The following is a 13,090-nucleotide window of genomic DNA, read 5'->3' as shown; positions in this document are numbered from 1 at the left end:
AGAAGGGGACACTTGAAAATGGAAAAGTGGCACAACTTTTTGTGTTCACCATAGCAAAACACATCCCGTTCAATCATAGCCTACTCATCTGCACAAGCCAGTGGTCACGTTAACACAGGATTCAGTATTTTTGCAAAGAAAAAGAGCCAAAATGCAGGGGGATAGTCCTAGCTAATTTTTTTTAAAAATTACAACGGACAATGACAGACTTGTGTCATTTTTTCACTTGAAATAGGGGTGAGGAATCTAGGTATTCTGCAGAAATCTATCATAGCTTATTTACTTCCATAAATGTCATTTTTATCTGGATTTGATAACACACGTCCATTAAAAAAAACAACAGACATACTGCAAGAAAAAATAATTAGCACTTTGTCATATTAAAATCAAAAACACTTTATTTTACTCCACTCACACCTATTACAGACACATAGTCATAATAATAACAAATAATTCTCCAAAAGGTCATAGTGAAAATGCAATTAAATACATATCCCAAGTGGATCCAGCTTAAAATATGTTACAAAAGGTGCATTCTACAAACTCAACCATTGACAAAATTACTAATACAACATCTCATTTGTATCACAGACTTTTATAAGTAATTAATTGTTGTGTGCAAATATTCTCCTAATCAAACTATACATAGACATAATCTTGTGTGATTGTAGATGCATTCATATCTCCTGTACATTGCAGATAGAAACAGTAACTTTTATGGTGACTTCAGACGGTTTCCTTCAGTAAAGAATTGTTAGCTTCCTTCAGTACAATATCCCCCTTTTTTAGAGATTTCGAGGATTTCTCGCTGAGCGATCTGTGAAAGGCAAGGCACATTCATGTTTAAAAAACCGTTCAATTCCAGCACATTCACAGCAAGCAAGATCAAAATCTTACTAAAGTGCATGTCCTCACTGTGTAGGCGTTTTAAAAAAGTGACTACATAACAGGCAGGTGTGTTTATGGACCCCGTTCCCACCCTGTAAACAGAACAGAGAGTGCCAAGCCATCTCACCGTTCTTCTGCATCCTGAATGGTGTCAGGGAGGGGCATTGCCAGGGTTTCAGGCAGGAAGAGGGCAACCCCCCCAGCCAAGATGGGCACCCCCCCGTAGATGAGCCCCGGAAGCCAGGCCAGCGCCTCTCCAGGGATTAGTATGAGGGGGGCCACCATTGCCCCCAGACGAGCCATCATGGACACCCAGCCCATGCCGTTTTGCCTGGTGGAGGAGAGAGGCAGGGGAGTAACATTAATCTCTTCGTATTATTAGTTTATTATGAAAATGTAACTTTTTTCTATTATTCCTATTGGGAATTGCCATTGCTATTCATGGGCTCTGCAAATTATGCCTTGTGCTGCTCTGGCAGGGTAGTAATGTGATACCAGTCTGTGGGGCTCATCACTAGTTTCAGCCCTAGTTCTTATACAGAGCAACTAAAAATCATGACATCACAAAGCACAATTTAAACAAGCAATGAAAACACAGAACACTTATAGAAAACAGCAAGCAACACAACAGAGAACACTACCTCAACAGCATATTACCACAGCTTAATAATGATCCTGGGGAGCAACGTAACCTCATGTCACACCAATGCACACAAAGGGCCTCGTACACGTATAATTTTCCGGAAACTCAGTTCACCATGCGCAAGCCGTAGCGTAGGGATGTTGTTTAGAATTAGAATTTAAAGGAGAGAGTTGGGTGACAGGGGAAGCATGTTGTCCATCCATCCATCTATTATCTATTACCGCTTATTCCTGGTCAGGGTCGTGGGGGGGTGCATTGGGCGAGAGGCAGGATTACACCCTGGACAGGTCGCCAATCTATCGCAAGGCACACACACCATTCGCTCACCATCCACACACATACCTATGGACAATTTAGAGTTGGAATATTTGAAAATGGATGATTTGAAGGTGGGAGGAAGAGGTAGAAAGAAGCTGCAGATGAAGATGGAGAGGCTTACCGGATAATGGTGGGAAAAAGCTCTCCGGAGTACAGATAGCAGCAGCTGAAAGATGCGGCCAAGCAGCCCTTTCCCAGCACTGCAAGAGTGGTGCGCACCACCTGCATGTCTGTAAACACACAGGAAACAGATTGCCCTCAATGCAACGCAGTAACTCCACTGCTTACAGTATTCTCTCATGCACACGCTCTCTCTCTCACACACACACACATGTGCACATGCTCTTTCTCTCTCTCTCTCATACACACACACACACACATTCTCACATGCACACGCTCTCTCTCTCACACACATACATGTGCACATGCTCTTTCTCTCTCTCTCACACACACACACACACATTCTCACATGCACATGCTCTCTCTCTCACACACACACATGCAAAGCTCACCGTATGGCACTAATAAGTTGGCCAGTATCATGAAGCCAGCCAGTATGATGGCAGCACTTTGGGAAGGTCGTCTGCCAATCATGCTCATGGACACGGTGATGACCACTTTGGCAGGGATGTCCACAGCTCCGAAGATCACCTGAATCAGGTAGATATCCACACCAAACTTCTGCAGGTCCATGGACAGCCCATAATAGGCAAAGCTGGTGGCGAACCTGTTTATAAAACAAGTGTCCTTTTTGTCATTAATGAACTTGAGCCACCATGCCCCCTGGTGGTTCAGGAGAGGATTGTTGCAAGTTCAAGTCCTGAGAGGGGCAAGGCTGTTTTATCTGTACATAGTGTGTTTTCACATGTAATCATTACATCTGCAATGCAAAAAAGAAGATTTAGGTCAATGCAGATTTTATAACCAAGGCCTGCAGCTAAGGCCTAAAAGTCTGATGTTCCATTTTTGTACCCTTCCTGTTAGCCGGTAGTATTTCGCAAATATGTACTGATTTACCGTATAATAAATAACCTTGGTACACTTGCATGTCCCATGGAACGCACAGAGCATGTGTGGCCAAAGGCAGCGATGGGATGGATGAAAATTTGAACAGATGAACGAAGGGGGAAGCGTGGGAGCACTGACCAGACAAAGCAGAGGGAGATGGTGATGGTTCTCATGGCGGGGGTACGCAGCAGGTCAAGGGCAGAGTGTGTGCCCTGTGAACAGGACATCTCCTTCTTCATTGACTCCTGTAGCAGCTGTAGACCGACCGCACACCACTGAGCACGCACGGTACAGAGAACCCGCACAGTAGGCACATTGAGCACATGCAGGACAGACGCCACGTGCTGGGCATGTGCGCTGCGCAGACCATACACTGAGAATGTGCAGTGCATATTTGCACACAGATGACACACTGAACATACACTACCGGTCAAAAGTTTTAGAACACCTCCATTTTTCCAGTTTTTATTGAAATTTATGCAGTTATCTCAATGTACTCTGAAATTAAAGCATAGAACAAATAAACAATTGGAGATAATTTAAAAAATCATGGAATCATTCTGTTTAACACAATTTATTCAAATTTTTTGACTCATCAAAGTAGCAGATATAGAGGGTACGCACATGACGTCACAGTAGGTGGAAGTCACTGCGGTTACACCCACTGAGTGGCAGAAAGACTACTGAGTGATAGCGTTAGCGTTCAGCTTGAATGCCATGAAAACACAAAAAACATATCTAAAATGGGAAAGAGCTGTTGTGCGATTGACTGTACAAATAGATTCAACAAGAAATCAGAGCTATCTTTTTTACAGACTGCCGAAAGCTAAAGAAAAGAGAAGCAAATGGATCGCTGCAATTCGCAGAAACAACTGGAATCCAGGCACCGAAACGTGGATTTGCGGTTGTCATTTTGTGTCAGGTATGTTGGATTTTTGGGTAAAATCATACCTTAAGTTATGTAAGCTACTGTATCGACTACTCATCAATTAAATATTTAGCATCTTTCATTTATATTCTGTGTAACTGTAAAGTTTTTGTCAGCATTTATTAAAAAACATCCATGATGATGAGCCTTGTGTTCTACAAAAAAATAGTATTAGCTAGCCAAGCATATAAATTATTAAGGTATGATTTTATCCAAAAATCCAACATACCTGACACAAAATGACAACCGCAAATCCACGTTTCGGTGCCTGGATTCCAGTTGTTTCTGCGAATTGCAGCGATGAATTTGCTTCTCTTTTCTTTAGCTTCCGGCAGTCTGTAGAAAGATAGCTCCGATTTCTTGTTGAATGTCCATGGACCACTGGTTCTTTGGTAAGTTGTAAGTATCACTGTCGAGTCCAACTGCTTTTAATTTAAGCAGATAATCGTTTGTTTTACTCCCGGTTTTGCAGTTTCCTATACTAAAGGCAGCCATGTGGCAGCATGTTTTGCCACTCAGTCCCGACTGAGGGGGCGTATTCCGGTGGGAAGTGACGTCAATGCATACCCTCTATAATAGCTGAACACACTCGTGGCATTCGTTCTACAATAGAAATCAAATATTGCTTGGAAAGATCTTCCCAACACTGTCTCAGAAGTTCCCACAAATGTGTTGTACTTGTATGTTGCTTTGCTTTCACCCTTCTGTCTAGTTCAACCCAAGTCAGCTCGATGGGGTTTAAGTCCAGAGACTGTGCTGGCTATTCCATGATTTGTTCTTTTCTTCTAAGATAGTTCTGATATAGCCTGGAGGTATGTTCTGGGTCATTATCTTGCTGTAGGATGAACTCCTGACCAACTAGATGTTGACCAGAGGGTATTGCATGGCGCCGCAAAATGCTGTGGTAGCCCTTTGGTTCATGGTGCCAGTCACTCTGTGCAAGTCGCCAACTCTGGATCCAGCAAAAGAGCCCCAGACCATCACGCTTCCTCCTCCATGTTTGACAGTTGGTGTCACACACTGAGGAACTATCCTTTCACCTACTTGACAGCATACAAAAACCCTGCGTGATGAACCGAACATTTCAAATTTTGATTCATCGGTCCATAAGACCTTCTTACAGTCTTCAGTAGCCCACTGCCGGTGCTTCATGGCCCAGGCAAGCCTCTTTTTCTTATTTCACCATTTTAGCAATGGCTTTCGTACTGCCACTCAACCTGTCAAATCTGCAGCTTGAAGTCTTCTCTTCTTGTTGAAACTGAGTCTTGCTTACTTCGACCACTGTTAAGATGTACTTGAAGCTGTTGTCCTGTGAGTCGCCTATCACGCAAGCTGTTGACTCTCAGAAACTTGTCTTCTGATTCTGTTGTGGATTTGGATCTTCCTGTCAGAGTTTTCTCCAGTTTCCAAGTGCCTTTCGATGGTGTAGGAAACTGTACTCACTGTACCTTGGCTTTCTTTGCAAGTTCTCAAAAGGCTTTTGGTATGTGAGTAAGCCGCACCTGCAATGGTATTGTCCCTCCCTCACTTCTAAACCATTCTACTAGGGCAGTACCAATATTCATACAGACGATTGAAAAAGGCAATGCACTAAAACCACACTCTCTTCTGATGAGGTGCTATTCTTGGTTTGGTGTGAATATCTCCACACACACCAAGTGACATAGACGCAGATAAGCATACAAACACAATATTCCAACCCAGGCACCAAACCCAAGCCCGCCTAGTAGGTTTCCATGGGGATACCGACCTCAGTGTTGATTTTTTCCCCTTCTGCCCTCCTCCCATTGATGCGAGCCACAGTCCGCAGGTTCTTGACCGCTTCTTCTGACTTCCCGTTCAGAATCAGCCACCGCGAGCTCTCCAAGAACCACCTGCATGGGGTCACCACAATTAAGGCCTTCTTCACCGCTGTCAAATTCAATGTCTGTACATCTGATATACATGCATTCGCTTGTTCACATACAACTGATCGTATGTGGTTGACAGGAGACAACTCATGACGGAATGCTGACACTCCATGACCCCTGACCCCCCACAAACATTTCGCGAGTCTCACCAGGAGTAGAGGAAAGCGATGTAGTAGGGTAAGGAGACCGCGAGCGTCAGCCAGCGCCAGTCTCTGATGAAGTACGCCATCCCCGCCAAAATCAGCTGACCCATGGTGTAGCAGTACCCAGACCCAGTGCCAACCACCGTCCTCACGTGCGTGGGAATCCACTCCACAACTGGGGGAGGGGAGAGACGACATTTAAATTTAGCCTGCCCTTATCCTTCCAAAACTCTCTCGTATCACCCTGGAATACCCCTAAAATGCAACTTCAGTTCTTTCATTTGAGACCACCATGTAGAAAGCAAAGCTTTTAATGTGAAAAGCTTCTGATTTAGCAGCAATAATTGCATACAACAATCAAATCTCATGGTCGAAAATCAGCAGCCACATATCTGAACAAAGTATATAGTTGTAGAAATGAATAACGCACATGACACAAATACTGCGAGTCACCTCTGCCCAGCAAATATGATAAGAAATGACTGCTTTATGGCTAAAGAACTGCACTTGTTACTCAGAAGCTATAAGGTCAGATGTATTGTGGGGCACTGCTGTTGTAAACTTGAGCAAGAAAGCTAACCTGATCTGCTTCAGTAAAGTATCCAGCCCTATAAATGGATAGCTATTAAAGTATCTGTGGATGCCTGCTAAAGGTGCCTGCTAAGTGGACATATGATGCAAGGCAATCCACGCTGGAGCGGGGCTCACTTAAGGAGAAGCTGTTGAGGACCAGTCCCGAAAGCGCCATGCCGCACAGGAAACGGAAGAAGCAGAAGAGGTGGAAGGTGGGGGAGAACGCAGCACACGTGCCCCCCACCGCCATCAGCAGGTAGGAGATGAGCAGCAGGATCCGGCGCCCAAACCTGGGGGGGCGGGAAAGGGGGGGGGGGGGGAAGAGGAGAGGAGAGAGGGATGAGCAAGGTAACGATGACCATGCCCTGGGAGGTCAATGCCCTCGCATGCATCCTCGAACCAAAGCTCGTTAGCCTGTGTCGATAAAACAGCTTATCATTTAGGTCAGAGTTTGCTGATAAAGATATTCACAAGGCACACCTTTCTCTTGCTGAAAAGAGCAAAGACTGGTGTTGCACAACCGACTCTGAATCTCAAGTGCGAAAAGTGTAACACAGTCCAGCTATGCTCGTAGTAGCTCAATAGCACTGGCACAAACTTCAGACTAATCATTGCTTTCAACTACCAATTACCTAAAATGTTTGTGGGAAGGGATCTAGGGAAGGAGGCCTACGTCTCGTGTCAGGGGCTGTGCTGTGGGTTGTGAGGTATGCAGATTCCTGCACCAAAGTAGTAACTGCTCTTTGTGTGACCAGTCAGTGGACATACACAGTGCAGTGCGTAAGTATTTTGACTGTGAAATTTTTTGTTGTTTTGGCTCTGTACTCCAGCACACTGGATTTGAAATAAAAAAGATTTTTCCTTATCTTCTGCAAGCGTCCACAGACTCATCTTAAGGGCTTTTAGCACCCACACTCATCACAATTAATAAAGATCTGTGACATTTTATCGATGACATATTGTGACATGAAAATAGCAAATTTAACAGAGCAAACTGATAATCACTTGACTGGAGAATAAAATCTGCCCGTCCAATCAGCAGACAGCAAAGGAGTGGGTGGTAAACAAAGCAGAAGTGTGTGAGTGGGTTTCAAGTGAAGTGAGGTCTCACCTGTCCGAGAGCCCCCCAAAGACCACTGCTCCCACTAGCACCCCTCCCATGTAAATGCTCTGTCCCATCTGTTTAAGCGACCGAGAACTGCATACCAAATTCCACTAAGAAAGTGAGTGTGTGAGAGAGAGAGAGAGAGAGAGAGAGGATTTTTTAGTAAAAGGCATAAACGGCAACCACAACCAGACAAGATTTTCAGAGACTGTAAGACGCACATAGATACTACTTTATGTATATATTTTACATGCTGAAGCAAATGCGTGTCATTTGTGTCATGTGCCATGCTTTTGTCAAGCTATTCAAGGCAAAATATATGAAATATGAATATTTTGCTAATAATTGCTAATATTTACTTGCCTGGAAGACACCTTTATGATAGCAAATTTCATATTCCACCTTTCATGGCAATAATGTCAAAGTGCTGAACAGAATCATTACAATTACAACAATGCCTAGCAACAAAAATAAAATCGACAAGCAGACTAACAACAGCACAGAGGGGAGAAACACAATTGGGGGAGGTAGTTTAAGGGGAGGTTAAAGAGTGTTTGAAGTTTTCAACGCAGGATGCAGAGAAGGCATGAATGGCTTTGTAGGTAAGCAGACTAAATTTACACCCTGTGCAACCACTGCTTCTTGCTTTGAAAGTGTCCATTCTGGTTCTTTAAAAGGGAACCAGTGCATTCTCTTTATGATTATTCATATATACTGTATATACTGCATAATTCAAACCTGCAACATTACTATGCAGTCCGTTCCTTAACCACTGAGCCATACTGGCACCACTAATGAACACACTAATCCTGCAGTATATCCCCTGGGTGCCCTTACCTCAGATATGATAGTGGAGCTCATTTCAGTCCTGTCGTACTCCCATCCCTCCTCGCAGCCTTGCAGATCTGCACTGAGCGGGTCCAGGGTGCTGGAGACAGTGCCCCCTGCCTCCACGGAGGTGCCATTGCCGGCCAGCAGGTGCCACTGAGGCACGGAGTAACGCTGGCACTTCGACGGCTTTCCCGCCGAGTCGAGCGGCACGGTGAGCAGCAGCGCCACCTGGGGGTCCAGGTGGGCAACGGAGGAGTTCTTTGGGGCGCGGCAGAAATGGGGGGGCACAGCGGCCACAAAGTTCTGGAGCAGGTTGTGGCTGGCCATCATGAGGATGGGGGCGCACAGCAGGGTTACATGCACCACCTGGAACCTCCCCGTGCTGCCTACCTGCTCCAGGATATCGCCGAAGGCCATGACCAAGTGCACTGGCAACCCCGCTCTACAGCAACTTCCAACTCCACTCCGTATGGGATACAATGGGAAAAAAAGCTAACAGCTCCAGCTGTTGAAGAATATCCGGGGGGGGGGGTGGTGGAAGAAACAAATTATTCAACAGTTTTTTTTTTTTTTACCTCAAATATGTACCCTCAAATTTGGAATTGCCCATTGTACCTCTCCATTCACCTCTGATCTTACACACTCCACATCAGGTCCCCTACAGCTGAAGTGTGTGCACTTCTGCAACTCACTCGCCCCAAAGTCAGGGTCTATTTTCCACATTATGGCCCACATAGTGCTGAAAGACAGCTTGTGCTGATCAGTCAAGTAGGAGAAGCTTTTTTCACAAATAAATCATTAAGATGTCTGACAGAAAGGTCCTGCAGGTTCCTGTCGGTGGTATTTTCAGATGTAAGATAACATGGCATAATGCATAACTGAGTGCATAAACAAGTGCATGCGTAAACATGCAAACCACATGCTTTTACTCAATATTTTGTACAACTTATGATTTTTATTAATAAAATACAACCAGAGAATACACTGGCAATGGTAATTTCATTTTATATGTCACTCATGCAAAATGCTCATGCAATGCTAAAATTTTTGGACATATTTTATTTTATATAAAATATCAATTATAATATATAAAATATAACAAGATAATATTTGCACTGCATGAGTGACATATAAAATAAAATACTGAGACCTGATCTACTGTGATTTTGGCTTTTTAAGAGCTAGACCCTGGATTATAAATACGACACAGAAAATACTTACACTCTGTATCTCCGTGGAAGAAATATATGTTATCTTAGTGATGGAAAAATAACTACTTTATCAATAAAATTTACAATGTCTTGAGTTTAACAATTAATAGAGGGGATTAATTTCCAACAAAAGAACTCCCCACAAAGATGTCCTTTAGTAGCTTTCAGGTGCAAAAAAGTCACCCTAAAGAGCCAATGGAAAAAAAGGCTTTAAGAACTTATGATATAACTCCCCTTCAGCTGCAGTTTGTGCCCTGCTCAGGAGCTGTGGAATTCCGTCTCTACCAGCTCTGGATTAGAATTAGCAAAGTGAAATTAATCCTCTTGGAGTTCTTGTTTTCTTTTTTCTTTTTCTTTTTTGTAATAAATTTTTTGTCCTTGCGAGATACAGTCCTTCTTCTGATTGCCAAGGTTACTGCTGGACAGCAAATTAGTCCCTGGGCATGAGTGTTGGGATTAAGCCTCTGTGCTTTTTGTGCAGCTGGTTGTAAAATTTGGGGTTGTTATAGTTTCACTGTGAAGGGGAGGTGTGTGTATGCGTGTGTGGGGGGGGGGGGGGGGGGAGGAGCCTGGGAGGGTGGAGCAGGCCATTCAAGGGATTATCACGGTTAAATGAAGGAAATTAAAAAGTGAATAAGAAGAAACTCATGCTGAGGAGGGGCAGGAAATGGATCAAATTGGTTTTGGTGGCAGCCAGTGCACATAACAACAGAGTGAGAGAGAGAGTAGTAGAGAGAGAGAATAACACAGTTTTGATGGAGAACAGTAACTGCTGTAGCCCTATGAGCCTTCACTCTCCTACCTCTAGACACATTGCAAAGTCCACTTAGCCGGTTGGCCGATACGGACACATGCGCTCTCACATTGCAGGTGGCCCGTTACACAAGTTTTAACACCGGCAGTAAATCAAATAAAATATTGCATCAATGTTCCGTCTATGTTTTGGTTCAAGGAATTATTCACGTCAAACAAAAACAATTTAGGTGCGACATAAAACGTTAATTAAATACATCATCATCTGCATTAAAGATCTGTCGTTTTCTTTCAGTCACTGTTGTTAGAATTTTTAAGTTTTCACCAAGGTTTCAACTGTGTCATTTAGCCACATTATGGACTTCTCTTATCCAGGCTACCCAAACAGACAGGACTGATAGACTACAACGCTCTCTCCTCCAAACATCTGGCAATCAATTTTGCCCCCTATAGAGGACATGAGTGTCTGGTCTTAATATCAAGAACCGTATAGGCCTGTTATACTATGCCAAAACCTCTTGCTCTGTGCAAATAATAAATGAATAATAATAAAGATGTTTTCACTGCAACATGTTTTTATCACCCAATACACGTGTGTTATGTGAAAAACAATGGTTTTTTGCCGGGTCTCCGGAGGATGAACACCACTGATTCCATGAAAGCAGAAATTAATTAAAGATTACTGGACCCATTTTCATAATCGAGGAGAAAGCGCCGAGCTCTATCGGTAACGCAAAGTGCTGGTTAATGAAGGCATGTCCGTATTAATTTCTATAAATTTGTGACCAGAGGTGGTATAGCGCAACTGTTACAAACGGGCTTGTGTTAAAAGGAACAAATAACCTATTGGTGTGGTGGAGGTTTGGTTTTATTACTTCTTTCCCTTTATCTCACACACTTTTCAGTAAGCTGCAGCGTCACGTGCAATTAAAGTACTTAAAAAAAAAAAAAAAAAAACATCCCTTCAAAAGTTTTCTGGATGAGGAAATGTGTAAGTAATCACATTCCTGGCAGTTGTGAGTACCTTTTCCCCTTGTCTTATGTAGCTGGGCTAATGCTCGTAGGGCTTCTTTCCTTCTTTGTAAGCGTCAGGGGCGCCTGCTGATTTTTATCTCACGGTAAGCACGGGGGGTGGGGGGCATTGCTGCCGAGCCGAAACCAGTCGCGAGACATGTGGCGTGGGGGGGTCCAGTCCGGGCCACTACTAGCTACTGTTGTTTAAATGAGATCAGTGATTCTAGTCTAACGGGTGCTTTCTAAATCCATAAATGACCTCCCTACGCTTCCTAGCTATTCCTAGCCAGCACGACCCTTATCTCAAGCAAAATGTACCGCTGTGAAAAGCGATTGCGGACAGGAACAGCTCGGTAATATAATTCACTTGATTTTTCTGCTTGCTTTGTCTTGAATGCCTGTGCAGTGCATGAGAGAAAGCACAAGATTTTAGCAATATTATGTGTTATTTATTATTCAAATCGAAACATGCAACGCTTTATATTTTTGGCTATGTATATAATTGGCTATGTATATAATTTTATTTTTATTGTGTAGCAATAAAAATAAAATAAGAGCTTGTCACCTACTGCAATATTGGTTCATCTGCATTGTTTACAGGAAAAAGTACAATATGGGAAAAGAACCTTTAGATACAATTTGCTGTACTGTTGCTAGTCCTGCTGTCCTGAATTCTGGCACTGACATAATCTAAGCAGTATGATGGGTTTCAGGCAACATTAAGGGCATAGGTTGTTTGTGTACAACACAAATGTCATTAGGGAACAAAGAGACAGGCCCTCGCAGATAGGGTGGACATGCATTCCCAGTGAAGGCCCCAGAGAGTATTTAAACCAGGCTAGAAGACCAGTGTGGGGTGGGTTGCTGTACCCCAAACTTGTGTTGTGTTTCAGTGATCTTCCCGCTGTCCAGTGTGATTACAATAAACTTTTACTTTCTTCAGTATAGTGTTTGTTGTCTTGGTGAGTTCCTGCATCATCCTGACTTTGACTCCTCGGGAAGAAGCTGGGTCCTAACATGGTGGAAATGATTCAAGATGTCATTGCCTAGTGCTGATAAAACTATCCCATCACATAAAAACCGTCCAGGTCAATTGTGCTTTATGTCTGTGTTTTTTAAAATCATGACATCCACTAATAGATGACGAAACCACTTAAAAATGAACATTCGTATCCTTAATCAGCACCATAGCATCATTTGAAACGTAATTTAAGAGCATATTAAATATCATTCCCCTCCTTCCCTATTCTTCACCACTTTTCAGCTCTCCCTCTCTCTCCCTCCCCCTTACAAAATACCCAAGGTGGCGTAGTCTATGGTAACAGTTATATTCCCTGCAAGTCATCCTCTTGGCAAGCCCTCTCTCCGAGCCTGGATGCAATAGGATAGATGCCTCATAACACTTTAGCTGAAAGCCTTGGGGTAACCCAAGATGGCCAACTTCTCTCCTCCAACTTTGCAGACATGCAGATTCTTTCGAAACAACATCTGGGGAATCAGCCTTTCCTCATCACCCTTTATTCTCAGATCCTAGTTCAGGCTGTCATTTACTTTCTTCAATGCATCCCACTTAAATTGTATCTAAATTAAATTGGATCAATACAGTAAATATACATTTTTTTTCTCTACAAATTTTTTTAAAAATGAACATTTTTGTAGTCCTTTTTCACAACACAATAGGAATTCTAACTATATCTGCTCTGTCTAATCCCCTCCTCTAACAGTTTAATCTTGTTTCCATGTGACTGACTCAGCACACATAATG

At 43.2% G+C, this 13,090-nt stretch overlaps 1 protein-coding gene across 2 annotated transcripts; it reads right to left on the bottom strand.

Moving 5' to 3' along the window:
- Positions 1–380: 380 nt before the first annotated feature.
- slc22a6l (solute carrier family 22 member 6, like) lies at positions 381–10,061 on the bottom strand. 2 transcript variants are annotated; one of them, XM_064351767.1, is made up of 11 exons: positions 9,569–10,061; positions 8,354–8,852; positions 7,523–7,626; positions 6,547–6,701; positions 5,845–6,013; positions 5,536–5,659; positions 2,996–3,111; positions 2,362–2,576; positions 1,971–2,079; positions 1,016–1,219; positions 381–817 (listed from the first exon to the last, which is right to left on the bottom strand). In XM_064351767.1, exons 2-11 carry the CDS (start codon positions 8,762–8,764, stop codon positions 727–729), a joined length of 1,698 nt encoding a protein of 565 aa, XP_064207837.1. In that variant the 5' UTR covers positions 8,765–8,852; positions 9,569–10,061; the 3' UTR covers positions 381–726. The 2 variants fall into 2 exon arrangements, with proteins under 2 accessions (XP_064207837.1, XP_064207839.1); XM_064351769.1 differs by having other exon boundaries at positions 8,354–8,805.
- Between the last annotated feature and the right edge of the window lie 3,029 nt (positions 10,062–13,090).

The sequence above is a fragment of the Anguilla rostrata genome, chromosome 9, assembly GCF_018555375.3.
Source record: "Anguilla rostrata isolate EN2019 chromosome 9, ASM1855537v3, whole genome shotgun sequence".
Taxonomy (NCBI): domain Eukaryota; kingdom Metazoa; phylum Chordata; class Actinopteri; order Anguilliformes; family Anguillidae; genus Anguilla; species Anguilla rostrata.
This window is presented reverse-complemented; position numbering and strand designations above follow the sequence as displayed.

Excerpts from the sequence above, each read along its gene's own strand:
- slc22a6l (XM_064351767.1), bottom strand. The coding sequence starts at position 8,764 with ATGGCCTTCGGCGATATCCTGGAGCAGGTAGGCAGCACGGGGAGGTTC. Across the intron at positions 6,014-6,546 it reads CCTCAACAGCTTCTCCTTAA|TTGTGGAGTGGATTCCCACG; the intron begins GTGAGCCCCGCT and ends CCCCTCCCCCAG. Across the intron at positions 5,660-5,844 it reads ATCGCTTTCCTCTACTCCTG|GTGGTTCTTGGAGAGCTCGC; the intron begins GTGAGACTCGCG and ends GACCCCATGCAG.